Below are 16,398 nucleotides of genomic sequence, written 5' to 3' on the forward strand. Positions count from 1 at the left end.
ATTTTAGGCAAAGATACTTTATATTCTCTTCCGTATGCCGAATTATTAGGCTTGCGTTTGATTTAAAAAGTATACGGGCAGTAATAATCGAGAAAACTGTGGTGTGGTAGGAAACATTGAGACTGCTGCGCAACGGCAGTATAATTGTTGCATATATTGAGGAACATGTACAATTAGATAGACCAGCTAAGGAGGGGACATTGGGGCGAATCATAAAGCTCCATCATCATCGGCTAGCAGGTTTTGAGCTTGGTGCATATGCCTCTCATTTGGTGACATGTAAACTATGGCTTAAGAGGAAACTCATAGACTACAGTCTAGAGACTGATCTTATCCAGCTGGCCACTAATTGCAACAGTGGACCTTATGTCCAATATAGAATGCAGCATGAAACTAAACCCTCAGATATACTTGCCTGTCCAGAAAGTAGTATTGTGCAGTTACTTGCTCTTAAAGTTTAATATTAGTGAGGTCCTAGAGATTAGAGGTGCTTGTATGGGGATCCCTAAGAGCAGGAGACAGTGTCGTTTGTGTGGTAATACCGCTAGTGAAACTCTTGAACATATCTTGGTGCATTGTGAAAGCCATTTAAAGTACTCCTATGTTAAGACATACCACAATGATTTTAGTTTGGCTGATCTGGCTAATGTGTGGGATAAATGTATGGATGGAGTGACACCAATGTTATGTTCTATATAACCAAATTGTATTGGAAAAGCATGAGTATTTTAAATTAATTATTGAGTAGCATATATTGAATCGTTTCTTAGCTGTTATTTCAAAAAGATGCTATTGTATAAAGACTGATGTGTCTTTTAGGTTAGATGATCTTAGACTATATATTAAAAATGTTTTAGTGGTATGTATTTATGATGTCTACTGTGTTGTATTGTATGTTTATTTGTGTTTGTATATACAAAGCCAATTATGGCTGTGCGTATATAAAAAATAAAAAATAAAGAAATATAGGCCATTCATGGGTTAGGATATGGTTATTTGATATTTCTCTTGATTATCGAAGCCACATCTAATCGAAATCACATGTGTCAGCCCTGTAAGCCAGCTCAGCATTGCAAGTGTTATCCATGAATTAATCTTTTCTAATGCACTCGATACCAGACACCAGTCTCTAAACGCGGGCCGGCATTTGAACCTGTGTTGCTCTGCGTTGTCTTTCTTCCAAGACAAACCTGTTGCCCCTGAGCTATCCTCTCGGTTATGTGTATTCCCACCAGCTATGCTGTCCTCACTGCTGCCGGCACAGCAAGACTGTAGCCTTTGGGGGCTGCCTCTTTTTGTTCCTTTGTGAGGGCAGGTAACACCCTCTCCAGTGAGACAGCCATTCCACAGAAAGCTCTCCTGTGAACAGTAACCAAAAGGCAAACCAATTCACAAAAGGAGTAGCCTCACACCAGGGTGCAGCATACCAAAAAGCCCTTGATTCTCTTGAGAAGGGGGTGCGGTTAGTGTAGAAAGAGAGAGCTCTTTACAGCAGAGCAAGGTTCCACTATCTTGTTTCTCTGTGATGTCAGAAACCAAAGTACACTTTTTTTTAAGAGCAGGTTTGCTTGGTGCAATCACCTGTGGACTTTTACCTTTAAAAGAGGGGGGGTTGTCCCTCTATCTCATACGCACTTTGGAACAAACACCTGAGAAAGAATCCATTAGACCTTTGTTGGGAGAGTTAACTTTCCAAAGTCGTCAAACAGCGTGGTGGGCACTGTGCATCCAAGGCAGAAGCAAGCTCTGTTCCCTACCCACTCCCAAGCCACAATGGGAGTGAATCTTGCTGATGGAACAAGAACTGCATCTCTGCCAGCCCCAGTGCTGCCCAGGACTTTGTGGGGAAATTCCCCTGGCTGTGTGGGCCTGCCTCCCTTACTGGGAGCATGGGAACAAGGACTTAACTTGTCCCCCAGATTCCCAAAGAGAGATTCAGAGCATCCTGAGAGCCATGACAGACAGGAATTCTGCTTTTCATCGAATTGAACCAGTCAAACTGGCTTCGAACCAGGTTCACCGCATTTCAGACTTCAGGACCCGCAAGTGCTGACTTTGGTGCTCGATTGAACCTTTCAACTACTGTGCTTGCAATCACAAACCAGCTCGACACTGCATGGTGTTCTCGCAGACCTCTTTACCTGCCTCACTCAAATCGATTACTCATTGCTGGAGCCTACTGGAGTGTCACACATCATGCCATTATTGAATGACCCTGCTCAGCCTCCATCTGCTGCTTTGCCTAGCTGCACACTAGAGCAACAAGATCATCACTTTGAACCATTGCTGACCTTCAGCATGAACCTCCGGACTGTTGTGCATCAATGCTGCTCAGCCTTTACCATGTCTTTCACCAGCTCAACCTCAAACAGATCCGTGTAGGCATTCTACCTGCATCACCAACAGAACCTCCAGACTGTTGTGCATCAATGCTGCTCAGCGTTTACCATGTCTTTCACCGGCTCAACCTCAAACAGATCCGTGTAGGCATTCTACTTGCATCACCAACAGAACCTCCAGACTGTTGTGCATCAATGCTGCTCAGCGTTTACCATGTCTTTCACCGGATCCAACCTCAAACAGATCCATGTAGGCATTCTACCTGCATCATCAACAGCACTTTCAAATCGCTCTGAGCTATTGCATCCGACTGGTTCAACGCTCGGTTGCTGCTTGGGCTAACACAATCCACTGTGTCCGAACTGAGCTTGATACACTCGCAGTACAGGCCAAAGCCTGGTTCGATGCCGTTAAACTGCCAAAAAGGTACTATCGACCGATAACTGCCCCCTTGGCTAATTTCGGGCACTAGAGACTGGTTAGGTCACTTGTGCACCTTTTCATCTAAAGACATATCCTTTTTAATGAACAATGTGGTGGTTGAATTGCCTTTCACTTCTGTATTCTTGTCCAGAGTGCTGAATTCTCTCTCTTGCATCTTTTCTGTTCTTTCCACAGGGTTGGGTTTTGTACAGTTCTTGTACTTGGTTTTCTCGCAGATGGTGTATTTAAAGTATTATTTTTTTTACAACCTTGATTGGACATTCGCTTTATTTTGGACTGTGGTACTTTGCATTTTAGGTTGCTACTGGCTCACATTAACACCCCATGAGAATATACCCTTTCCTTGACCCGTATTACCACAAAAGGCAAAGGAGGTAGCTCTCTTAACTGTGCCTGTTTTACTGTTGTTATTGCAATCACTGTTGGTTTAAGTGTGAGGTGTGAGGTGTGAGTATGTGATTTTACATCTACTCACCCTTGTACTCCTGGAGGGCAGAAGTAATTTGGTCACACCTACATAGACAAAGCTCTGATATGTCCACAAATAACTGAGTCATTGGATTTGTGTATTGCTCTTTATGTTATGTTAGGTGGTATTTATATAGTGTCTGCTGCCATTGGCATGACCTCAAAGCGTTGTGTGGATGAACGCCCTTTGGAGGACCATAGTCTGTGTTGAAATGTAATGGAAGGAGTATTAAAATATGCGTGTGTGTTTTTATTGCCAAATTGAAGGTAGGTGGGTAGGGAATGGCTAGGCCTCTGACAGTGGCCCCTATTGCAAGGCGTGAGGGTGGGTGCTGCCTCAAAGTGTTAGAGTGTCCAAGATATGTGAACAGCTGGACTGAATTTTGCTTGGGACTCAGCTGTATTCCATGGGTGTGCTCGGGGTCGAGGGTGATGTATTTATAGAGCAGGGTATAATTCAGCATATACCTCATAGGTTAGTGGCTGTGTGAACAGCTGGAACAAATCTCTTGTGGGACCCAACTGTATTCTGTGGGAGGTGGCACATGAGGGTCTGGAGAAGACAATCTGAAGCACATGAGATATAGTCATGTGGTACGTATTGTAGAGCTTTGGGTACCAATGCAATGTACCGCCTAACTGACTCCTCTTGCGCGCCTAATTTCCCACGAGGGAGTCTGGGTGGCTGTTAGTGTGCAAACTGGACATGAGATCAGAGCTAGGTGTGCGAGGGTGCCGAGGGGAAGAGCCAGGCTTTGAGTCCCTTCCTGCAGGTGAGGTGGATCTCTGTGCGGCAGATTGTTTATGGGAGTGAGTTCCAGATGGCGGCTGCTTGGACTGAGAAGGAGGAACCCACCCGTATGGGTTGATTCTGGTCACTGGGATGACGAGCCGCAGTGCCGAGCCTGATCTGAGGTTTCTGTTAGTCCTGCAGTGTGTAAGTGTATGCCGCAGGTATTCCGGTCCTTTGTTGTAAAAGGCTTGACGGGTGATGCACATCAGCTTAAAAGTAGATCGCCGGCCCATCGGAAGCCGGTGAAGGAGACAGAGGGTGGGGTAAATATGTTCTCTGGAGCCTAAGGCTAGGAGGAGCCTCGCTGCAGTGTTTTGAACCTGTTGGAGTTTTCTTAGCTGCAATGCCTAAAGGGACTTTAAAAGCAGGGTGAGCGGATACTTAAATCTCAGAAATTTCGTCTCTTTTCACATGACATTGTTGATGCCACTGGGAAGAAGGTTACAAAATCTGAAACCTTGCAATAAGGAAAATCAAACACCTGCTTTTTCCAGTTGGTATTTCGAGAGAGGTTCATCTGTTGTGAAGAGCTCATAGGGCAGCTGCGGTGTAATCCTCTGATTCAATTATTCTGGTATAAGATTGTTCAAGCAACCATAGCACAAGCAAATACATTTAGACTGAATGCAGACCGAGATTGGCACTGGGAGCCAACTGATGGTCTCTTTTGACCTAAGGACATGGTCAACCCTCCCGATGCCATAAATATCCAAGAGGTTATCTGTTTAGAAACTGTTTTGTGGCAGGGCGGGCTGAAGGCTGTCACAGCTGTTTAGTCCGGAACTGAGCACTGCTTCAATGATCAGTGCTTTGGTCCATGTGCTTCAGGGCATATTACTCTGCCCAGAAGAGAAGCCACGTGTTGAACTTTGCTTGATGTATTCTGTGCATCACCCAGCACCATTGGGCTAGTCCACTGTTATGGGTGCCTGATATTTGGATAATCAAATACAATGAGCTGAGTTTGGGCTGTATTTGAGTACAGTTTACTTTGGTGTCTTTATGTTTTAAGCAAGGCTAAGAGTTGGCCAATGCTGCAAACAAGGAGTGATCTATCAACATTTTGATCAAAAGTTGGGTGTTCTCTGAAAAGGATGGAGTGCACATTAACGGTGCCAAAAATGGCAAGACGGGAGCAGCAATCACTGTGGTAATCTAGAGATCACAATGGTGGTCTGTGAAAAGGCACAATTCTTTTTCCATCCCTGGATCATAAACTCATTGCTTCACTTGTAGGTACTGTGACAAGGTTCCCTGTTTTGCTCTGATGACATCTAGTGGGCGAACCAAGGGCGTAAGCTTTCGACCTGAGCTAGTGGATGATGGGCCCGGAGAATGGGGAGGACTCCCTGGTCACCCCCACTTAATCTCCATTGCACAGCAGGGGATGTTCACGTAAGGCCTAATGACGCTGTTCCCTTAGAAGAGTCTGAAGTTCAATTGTGGAATGTAATAGTGAATGACTGCAAGATTACTCTGCTGACCTCTCCTAATACTGAAACCATCACTTATTCAAGTTATTGACTGTGGCCTTTTAAGGGAGGAGGGTTCAAACATAGAACAAACATGGCTCACAGTACCGCTTTCTCCAGGACTACATATGGAGCCCTGCTTCTGCCTAGTTGACACTGTGGCCGTATCCACCTGACCTGCTTAAATAGCTAGCAGTAACATAAAAAGCAAACAGATTCTTCCCACAGAATGACTCATCTAGTCTGCATAGAGTGAAGGCACAGAAGGAAGCTGTTCTCGCTGCTCGCTCAATGCACCCTGCCAGAGAAAAACTAAATTCCGTTCAATGTTGGCACTTAGATGGCAAGTCCGGATATACATGGCACTCAACAGGAACTGGTGCTGCTTACAAAAGTGCATTGTCACATAATGAGCATGGGCTCCAGTATATGTATCCACCACAGAGAAGCACAGAGGGTAGTCCTTGACATACAAAAGGTGAGAGAAACAGGTGAAATGGCCGCTCAGACTTATACATACTTGGTACAACCTTTAAGGCCCAAATTACACAGTGATGCGCCAGTTAGGAACAACCAATATCAGCTGCTCACTGGATCCCTCTAACAGGATATGACCCACAAAAGAGCCATACTCCAGTTTAGGGATTAGAGGGTTATGTGAACTCTTGTTCTCAGTATTGCCTTGTGGGTGTTTGGAGTAGTAGCTCATGGTAGGACTTTGAGGGAGGTTGTGTAGAGCAGAAGAAGTTTAAAGGAGTTTGCAGAGATAAGAAGGTGTTTGCTAGAGGTTGGGTAGAGCAGAATAGGTTTAAAGGAGTTTGCAGAGAGAGGAATGTGTTTGCTAGAGTTTGGGCAGAGCAGAAGTTGTTTAAAGATGTTTGCAGAGAGAGGAACGTGTTTGCTAGAGGTTGGGTAGAGCCGAAGAAGTTTAAAGGAGTTTGCAGAGAGAGGACAGTGTTTGCTAGATGTTGAAATTAGTCCGAAGGAGATGGAAAGTTAGAGGGGGAGAAGGAACATTAGCAGGTGGGAGTCAGAGGAAAATGTCAGGAGATGAAAGACAGTGGGAGAAGGAGAACATCTGGAGGTGAGATCAGGAGAGTATCAGCAGGTGGAAGGAAAGGTTTGGGCAACAGAGGAAGAGAGGAATCAGGGGGCAGATGAGAGACTTGGAGAAGGTGGTAGAGAAACATCGGGAGGTGTTGACGGCAGATTTGAAGGAGGGTGAAAAGAACATCAGGAGATGCTGAAGAGGGACTTTTAGTAGGTGGAAGAAGACGAACATGGGAAAGACAGAGAGAACTTATCCAGTCAGGCTAGACAGGCGGAGGACAAGCCTGGCCTAAAGAAAGGCTTAGGTTTGAACCCCCAACCTCAATGGGTTAAGCCCGTCGCAGGAGAAGGATCACGCCTAGGTCATGGTGTTGAGGTAAAGGAGGATCACCAGCACAGGATTAATGAGTCAGGGAACCCTATGGCCGGGAAGTGACTCTTAAAAACCACTGCTTTGAAAACTGAAGGGGGGGGGGCCTGCTATGTCAACAGTTAAGAGGGACATATGAGAAGGAACACCCAAGAAGAACCGCTGTTGAGAGGATAAGGGTTTCTAAACCTCTGTAAACCTGAAATGAGACCAAGGAGAAGCGGTTCAGAGTAGACTAGATGATAAGGGTCTGAGGAAAAAGGAGGAAAGAGATTGTGATAGGAGCAGATGTAAAATGGGAGTGCGAACCCTTCAAACTACAGATTGTGACCCTAGGGTGAGGACATCCTAAGAAATACTGTGAAGAATGGTGTGGGAAGCGCTTAAGCGCAATCTCAGAACTTAGAGCACTTTCCTTACAGAAAAAGAGAATACAGAGTGCAGAAATCCCTAAAATCACAGGTGTGCGCTGTCCTGGGTTATATGAAGACCTATTTAATTCCAGAGTTATGTTTACACTGCCCTATTTTTTTTGTGCTGCCCACCTTGTGTTATAGTTTCCAAATAAAGAAAGTAGGTTTAACTACAACACTTCCGTCTTGGCCTGGTTGATCTCGGTCACCCCAATGAAAACAATATCTGTAATCTTACGCAGAGTGTGATAGTAGGGTCATGTGCCCTGGGACAATTGCTGTTTGCTGTTGCCAATGTGTCCTACCCAACAACTGCCTCTCATTCAAATTCAATATTACAGGTGTGCAGTGTCATTTGAACACCAAAAGCACAACCGGCATGCCGTTGGTGGGCAGACGGAGAGCATTCTCTTATGAGCATGTCTTGAATGCCATGCTTTTGAGCTTCTGACGTCTAACATCTTTGGACGATGTAAAAAAAGGAAAGCAATGGACTAACAGGAAGTAGAAGGAAATAATAAAACATACATCTACAATTTCATTGACTGATAAATAACTTAAAAAGGCAGTCCCAGTAATTGATACGAAAATACCAAATATGGAAAATAGCCATCACATGGACAAAGAGTATTGTTTCTATAGTCCTAGACATATAGATGTAAGGTTACCAACTCGTAGGCAATCACAGTCTAATGCAATCGTTGATACATTGCACGCTTGCCTGAACAGGATTACTTTTGTTGACTGTCAGGCTACTCACTGTTCCCGAGAACTGAATGTACAGCCTAGCTCCGCCTTTTCAATTTTGGCCAATTCTAAATCGTCTAGAATTCTTACTCTATGCCAGGGGCCTGCAACCTGTGGGTCTCCGAATGTTTTGGACTACCACTCCCATGATTCCTACTATTCTGGGTGCGGGCTTATGGCAGTGGGGGTTTGAAACATTTGGAGAGTCAAGGGTTGCAGGGCCGTGCCCTATGTACAGATAGCCTAGTCTGGAAAATAAATCTGGTGGCAGAGCTAAGACAATGCCACCAGTCAAGCAAGGGGCCAGCCAGTGGGGGAAGTGAGGAAAGGCAGCACACAGAGAAAAGGCAGCCCCCCCATTAAAACTTGTCTTTTATAACCAAGAAGGTGTTCCCCTTGATAATATCATGTACAAAGTCTTACATTCAATTGTTTGTTGGTTTTGAATTTGATAGAGAGAATGACAGGTTTTTAGAAAAAAAAGGTATTAGATAACATATGTTAGCATAATCCTTACCCCAAAATCTCCCCATTCCTCACTGATTGCGCCACCTGTACATGTTTTCAGCTCTAGCCCATCAACCAAGGCATTGTCCAGTGATCACCAATCCACCTGGCAGTCCAGCATCAGACCCCTGGCATCCATCCTCAATAGTTTCTCTCCAAGGTTCAAGCCCTAGGCTGGCAATTTCCATATAGTCCTTCACCTTAACAGTAACACCACCCATCAGGATTAGATCCGAAACTGCCGCTGGGTGGTGCAAGATTGGCTGCGTCTAAATAGCCTGCCACCACTGTGTAAAGACTGAAAAGCCCCCACACCTCCCTCTTCCAAAATCTAGATACCATCGTCCACCCTCCTACTCTTTTCAATTCATAATACAAATCTAGGCTTCATCCTTAATAAGGGGTTGTCCAAATCAACAACATTTCCTGCAAAGCCTACTTCATGCTTCATCCAGGCAGAGGACTTTGTCACAAATGAATGGGTGATAATATAACTTTTTTCAGAGGATTAAAATGGCACCTATTTCTTGTAGAATTAAGCCAATGGGTGCTGAATAAAACCAAATCTAATTCCCTGAGGAATATAACTTTTACAAATGTTGGAGGGGGATCAACAAATCATTGCTTTCTTATTCTTTATATTTGGTATTAGGACAAGAATGGATGTCACAGACAGAACTCAAATTGAAAATGTCCCATTTGTAAATCTTATAAATTTGAGAACCTGTATTGAGAAGATGTAACTATCTGCTCCTCACGAGGAAGGAATCTGTTTTGATATCTGGAGAGATCTAAAGTTGGAAGCCCTGCTACCACATGATGAAGAGAATTGACTCTGACAAATGCGGACCACGGGGGCCAGTTTTCACTTTTCCATGAATCAGTCACAATTTTCTTCAGCAGCATGTTGCCCAGTTTTGTGGCTCCAAGTCCAATTGCGGCCTACAAAATGTTTCATGAAATGTGTCCAATGTACCTGGACTTTTTGGAAGAAAATCTGCTTTTTGTTCACAACTTCATCTGTTGTTAAAAATCTCAACATTTGAGACTTTTTGTGCTCCAATGTCCAACCACATACCCCTGAAGTCTACAATGTACACCATACAAGTGTGTTATTTGAGTACTTTGGATTTCTTCCCTTCGAAGTGTTGATAACGGACATAAGCTTACAACAATATACAGAAAAATGCGGAACGTTTAACACACTTCTATTTAAAAAAAACATTAATTGCTGGTTGTTTTTCTTAAACTTTGTGTTGCAGATTAACAAAGGAGGTTGACCAATTTGCATATGCGCAGAGCATATTCTGTGGAATAAAACCACTGCCATTTTGTGTTTGGCTGATACATAAACATGCTCCTGAGAAGACAGATTTACTTTTGTGAATCAGGCCAAGTACAGAAGGCAGGCCGAGAGAGGTACAGAAGGCAGGCAGAGAGAGGTACAGAAGGCAGGCAGAGAGAGGTACAGAAGGCAGGCAGAGAGAGGTACAGAAGGCAGGCAGAGATAGGTATGCCACAGATCATAGTACATCCTGATTCACAATGGGGCAGAGCTTGGATCTGCAGCGACTCTGAGCCTCACTCCCCAATACTTCGCCTTCCCTATCATAGGCTAGGTGTAGGGGAAAGTGCAATGCTGCCAGAGGTTAAAGAGATCATGTGCTGCATTGATTTGCATAAAATAGAAATGCCCATGCTTTCAAAACACTTTCTTTTATTTTCTTCTATATTTCTATTTTTCGAACGGAGGTAAAAATAGAAAATAAAATGCATTTTATGGATGGGCCGTTCAAGGGCCACCATTTCAAATGCACTCACTAACCTGATTTAGTTGATGAGGTGCTCACGTCCCTCCATTGCATAGCCAAGTGTCAATAACACTCGTGCAACTTGAACATTCATGGGGGAGATGGCGGTGGTTCTCTTGTGCCTGTGTTCAGCCCTTTCTTCACTTCACTAAGTGCAGAAGTGAATCCGGTGTTTTCGACGTGGATTCTGTGGGCAATGAGGTCAAAGGGCAAAGTGCCATGGCATCTCAGCAGCTGCAAATATTTGAACACTGTCTCCTATATTAATTTCTGGAAATGTACAATGCACTTGCATCTGTCTTTATATTTGGTATATCATTCATGAATGGAGTAAGGAGCGCAACATGGAGTTATTTATGGAATTTTTAAAAAAGTGCAAAACAAAACACGGGTTGGGTTACTGGCAATTACTTGATTACACCTCAAGGTCACAGACTTTAAAAGGTGACGTGTGCATGTGGGTCCACTAAACAGGATAACACAACTGTTTAACTTATATTTTTCATATGTTTTATTAAAAAGAAAATTAAGAAGCAATTTTGAAACAAAAGAAAGAGCAAGCAGGCACTGGTGAAACCGCGCCATAAAGAGAGGGAAAAGAAAAGAAAAAAAAAACAAAAATGCATTTTATAATCCATAATTATACTCTCTAGTATTTCATAAATAGACAAAATTGTCAGCAGTTTTAAATAAATGGACATATGGCCTGAAAAAAATGAAATAATGCCATACAACATGGATATAAAGTGTCCACTTCTTGCTGTACAGATAAAGAAAACAAGTTTGGCAAGTTTTATACACATCTCCCTTCTATGTATAACTAAAAAATGTGCTACCATTAATATAAAATGCTTTTACTAAAAAGTAAGGTACTCATTTCTTTACACAAAAAAATCTTAAAGATGTATTCAGCACAGTTCTAAAACATTTAATAAACTACTTACAACTATCCAACAAATTATATTTTTCTGATTTCTTTTCACATTTTTTTTTATTTGCGCTTGTACTCGCCATCTCTTTTTCTCATTTTCCGCCCACCTTACTTTGCAACATGTTGCCAGATATTGCTGGCTTCGCATGTACAAATATTCACAGAAAACTTGACTATTTCTCCTGCTCGGGCGCGTTACCATCAGCAAGTCAGACAGAGTCCTCCTAAGCGGCCAACCAAATGCCCCGCCCTTCGGTTGCACTTAAAAAAACAGTTCAACGGGGAAACAGTCCACAGCTAAGCTGGTGGCCAGCAAAATAGGTGTCCTTTTTGTTCTTGGTGAAAGGTAAGGTCGGCTTCCGTGGAAAAGATGGTCTTTGAAGTTCAATTAAATAAAGCTGCTTTCTGAGTCTGGAAAATTCAGCCATCGGTCAAATTCAGCCATCGGTCTGGTTTTTCACTCTTTTTGATTGGCTTGAGGACCTTCTAGGGGGCCAGTGTTGTAGATCCTCTCGAATGGCCGTCCTTTGATCCTTTGTGGGAAACAAATGGGATTTATTTAGGTTAGGACAGGCCGCTTGGCATGTAACAACACCACGACAATAAAGAAACAACATTATGGAATCGCAGGACCATTCAGAAAAGATGGATTTGTTGCGCTATCCACATTTGTAAATCAACATGATTTTTAACTTATAAAATGAAATAACTTGCGCTGCAAACTCACAACAAATTCATCACTTGGTATGCCATTCCAGTCAAGTAACATGCAATTGAAACAAAGTGATGAAAAGTGATTTCCACGGGTCCCGCAGAGAATGTGCGGTGAGGGCAGGAATGCCAATGCAAGAGCCCTGTCTTATTGATGCCACCACCTCGTCAATAAGTATTCGCATTATTTACGCATGTCATAGCAATGTCCACCCTCACAGGTGGCGATGGTTTATCAGACTTTGAATTATACTTTGAAATAAAATCTGCAGTACAATACACTTCCATGAAGCAGGAATGAGAGCAACATTTGAGGAATACTCTTTTCACAGTTTAGCAAGATCCCACAGAATTAGCCCACCGATTATTGACTCTTGACTCATATTCACATTATTTTCTCAGGTGATTTTAATAATCTTCACTTAATTAAATTGAAAAGACCAGCTGTTTCAAAATTCACAATCGTTCCAAGCCCATGCCAGTTTCTACTCATTCTACAGTTAAACCTTTTTCCCCTGACTATCTCCTCTGTAAATGTACACACATTTAAGCCCACAACCGGACTACACCGATCTTGTCTTTTTTCTCTGCCTTTAAATTTGGGAAAGATGGCACTTCTCACCCACTTCGCCCCATCGCACTTCCCTGCACTTGTGCGATCTGAATGCCACAAGGCCTACAAAGACCGTTATTTTGTCCTTCCTTTGTTTCCCCTCCTTGTCTTGTCGCGTACAGGCGCATTATAAATTCCACATCATATCATATCAGGGGCTAGCTGTCAGGGCAGAGAGGAAAGAGTGGCTAAATTCACACTGCTTTAGTGGCGCTGTGCCAAGCCGTGGTACAAGCCGGTGTACAATAGACTGTAGTAGATGGCAGCAAGCTAAAAGCCTTCATGAAGTACCACCAGCTCACCAATAATAGCCTTGACCACACTTTAGGCTGGAATTTCATCAGAGCAACTGGGAATTGCAAGTATCACAAAGCCCAAAAACCAAAACAAGCAAGAATTAAAAGGATCAACAAACAAACAGGATTCTCAAAAAATTCGCTCATTATGAACTAGTTACCATGATAATTTATAAGTTTAAAGGTAGAGAAAAAAAAACAGATTTGTAACAATATAGACTTAACTGTTTTTAAATGAAGTCAATCGGGCCAACAGTTGCCAAAGAATTGAACTGGGGCCCATGAGAGTCCATGGGAAAAATGTAAACAAATGGTCTGAGTGTCTATGCATGTCTTTTCGGCTGTACTAGGTGCAAGGGCCAAGCAGGGCTGTGGACTAGGTCGCCCTGAATTTAGGGATTGGCTCTGTAGTAAATGTGCCCTGCTATCCTAGAAGCTTTCTTGGAGCCGAGATCGAATGACTGCTACATGGATTCCATGGACGGTGCGGGAACCCTGTGAGGAACATCGGAACCAAAACACATTACCGATTCACTACATGCATCAGCACTAAGCACAGGCACCCCAGGGTCTGCCCATGGCTGAGCGATCTCCACATGTGGACACGTTGGTAGTCACACATTTTTGGATTGTACACTTTAATAATTATTTATTTACATTGCTGTGCATTTCCAAATTTTGTGCATGCTATATAATTGGTGCGCTATGTCTCAAGTGCCAGTTGTGAAACTAAGAAGTCAGCGTGCTGACGTTTCAGTGAAAAATGTAAGCCATCCCACATTTATTTGGAAAAACCATCAGCCAGGCCCTCTAACACCATTTTGCGCCAAAGAAGGGTTCTGTGCTCGGCCCTCGTCCCACTTTATAGTTCTCCTCTTGGGGCTATCTTCTCTGCACATGGTTTCTCATGTCATCTGCATGCTGATAACTCCCAAACGTTCCTTTCTTTCCCCCCTTTCTCGGATTCCATCTACTCATCTCTTTCGGCCTGTTTTCTCTCCATCCAATCCAGGAAGTATTTGCACTTTTTAAATCTAAATCCTTCTAAAACTGAGGTCCTTTTCTTTCCTCCACCTCTTCCCTCTTCCCCCTTCCTCCATTTCCTTTTCTTCCGCTTCCCTTTCTCTTGCCAGCTCTGATCAAAATCATTACGATCCCTCTCTGTCTTTCATCAGTCACATATCATCTATCTTGCACTCCTGTCGCTACGAGCTTTTTAACATTCAAAGGTCGCACCGGTTTCCACTTGTCATGCCTCTAACCCCCTAATCACTTCTTTGGTCTTCCCTCGACTTTGCTACTGCTCCCGTCTTCTCCTAGATCTTCCAGCATATCATCTTGCCCCGCATTGCTCCATTTATTTCTCCTTCATTTGTACCCTTTCCTCTCTGTCTCCCAGCGACTATCTCCACTGCTCTGCACCACCTTCTGTAGTGGTCTTTGAACGCGTGTCTCCTATACCTTGGCTTTAAATGCGTTCATGGACTGACTCCTTCCTATCTCTCCTCACCTTTTTCTTTCTATTTTCCTCTGGAGGGTCTTTGCTGACAATCCCTCTTTCTCCTAACTGTTCCTCGCCCCCCCCCCCAAACTCCCTGTTCCGGCCCCAATTTCTGATCTTTCTTCCTCCTGGCCTCTAAGCATTGAAACTCTCTCCCTCTTGTCTCTTAAGTCTCCACCCAGTGTCTCCTGTTTTAAATTCCAGGCTAAAAGATCACCTTGTTACTCGCTAATCCTCTGTCCTCGTTTTTGATGTACTTTGATTTTCACTTCTGTGTGCCATTTGATCCTATGTAAAGCACTTAGGCTTTAGGCACTATGCAAATTAAAATAAAATACAAAAACAAAATGCAAATTGTGTGGTGGCATCTGGGATCACTACCACTCCCCGTTTTAAAGATACAAACCCAATGGGGATGTCACAAGCTATTCTGGGACCCTTGGGCATTTGTAAATTGCAAATCCTGTGGCTGCAAAAAAGAACACATTTGACGCAGATTGAAGCGTACCCTGTGATGGGAGAAGCTCTTTGATATGTTTGGTGATTTGTGCTTTGAGGATAAGAGGAGGGATGTCCTCCCACTTCATATTTCTCAATGTCCAGATGGCTGCATAATGAGGACCTTTTATAATTGTTCATTTATAACGCGCTTAATACCCAGAGGTTTCTAAGAGCGGACCCGGGGACCAAACCTGTGTTTCTCTGTGTCGTCTAGAAGAAGCAAGCACTCATCTTCATTTATAGTTACTTTCAGGTATCTAGTGTCCTGTATGCTAAGAACAGGCGTGTATGCTTTTTGATTTTTAGGATTCAAAGGAGCTTGTTGTTGGAGAGGTAAAGATCACTCGCGGGCACTTGCACAATGAACTTAGACATTTTCCGGGCAACGTGAAGGCCGCTCTGGTGGGGTTTCTGATCTCATGTGTGGCAATCATCATGGTGGTCCAGGGTGTTGGGGATGCAGGGGAGCAGTTTTCCGATTCTCCAGTCTCATGAGTCAATCCTTGTATGTTGACTTGCAGTGTTCGGTACAGTTCAAGTGTTGGGCCACCCATTCAGCTGCCCCTCAAGGCGGTAGTCCAGGGATCCACAATGTAAGCCATTCCCATAAGTTGACAGATGGCTCAGGAATGCTATTTAAGGGCTGCACTTGCAGGAGGAAGACATGTTGTGGCTCTCATGTTCTCCTTGTTTTGAGAAGTACAAACAGTATCCTAGTTACTTGGTCTTTGAAATCTTACAGAGAAGATGATTATCAACTGGGAATTCTTGTGTACCTGCAGCTTTGTCACCCAGAAAACTAGCGCACCCCTGTCCACATATATCTGGGTTCAATATAGAGGTGGGATAGTGGCGTCAGGGAAGGATCGCCACATCCTTACCTGCTGAGTGAACCCGACAGGGTATAACTGTAGTGTACACATATATCCCTTACATCAGAAGCACACAGGGATTGTTCTCAGTTCTCCAAAAATAGGTTACAGAAAAGCAAAACAAATCTTGGGGTTACGACTACATAGATGGAAGAGTTTAAACACAATCGGGATACATTGAAAAGTACTCGGATACGATCAAGAGCCCATAAGTGTCTTACCACGTCACCATGGGACACTTGAGGAGAAAGGCAATGGTCATTATTAATTAATTGGTCTCCTTCACAATAGGCAAAACATTCTTTGGTGCATATGTGGACAATCAATTTGTAAGCAAAAAAGGGCCATTTTGGGAGGAGAATAAATATAGCCCCCAATAGTATAAAGAACATCTTTTCTATTTTGGATGCACAAGAAAACCCACAGGCTTTGGCAACTACAACATGACCTTCTGAAGCATTATGAGATAACTTAGCTAATTACTTTACAAAAGATTGAAAAGATTGTAATAGAACTCTGTGAGAAGATTACGCCGGCTCGGTGTCTTTCCTAAGGCAC

The 16,398-nt window shown here is 43.4% G+C and overlaps 1 protein-coding gene across 4 annotated transcripts in view; it reads right to left on the bottom strand.

Moving 5' to 3' along the window:
* Positions 1-10,902: 10,902 nt before the first annotated feature.
* The window catches only part of TOX2 (TOX high mobility group box family member 2), a 1,178,640-nt gene continuing 1,173,144 nt past the window's right edge, over positions 10,903-16,398 (bottom strand). For all 4 annotated transcript variants that reach the window (XM_069652135.1, XM_069652136.1, XM_069652137.1 and 1 more), the window contains one exon: positions 10,903-11,879. In XM_069652135.1, coding sequence (XP_069508236.1) covers positions 11,804-11,879 — 76 coding nt within the window. In that variant the 3' untranslated portion in view covers positions 10,903-11,803. The remainder of the gene's footprint in view (positions 11,880-16,398) is intronic.

Source organism: Ambystoma mexicanum, chromosome 3p, assembly GCF_040938575.1.
Source record: "Ambystoma mexicanum isolate Mex_15411 chromosome 3p, UKY_AmexF1_1, whole genome shotgun sequence".
Classification (NCBI taxonomy): domain Eukaryota; kingdom Metazoa; phylum Chordata; class Amphibia; order Caudata; family Ambystomatidae; genus Ambystoma; species Ambystoma mexicanum.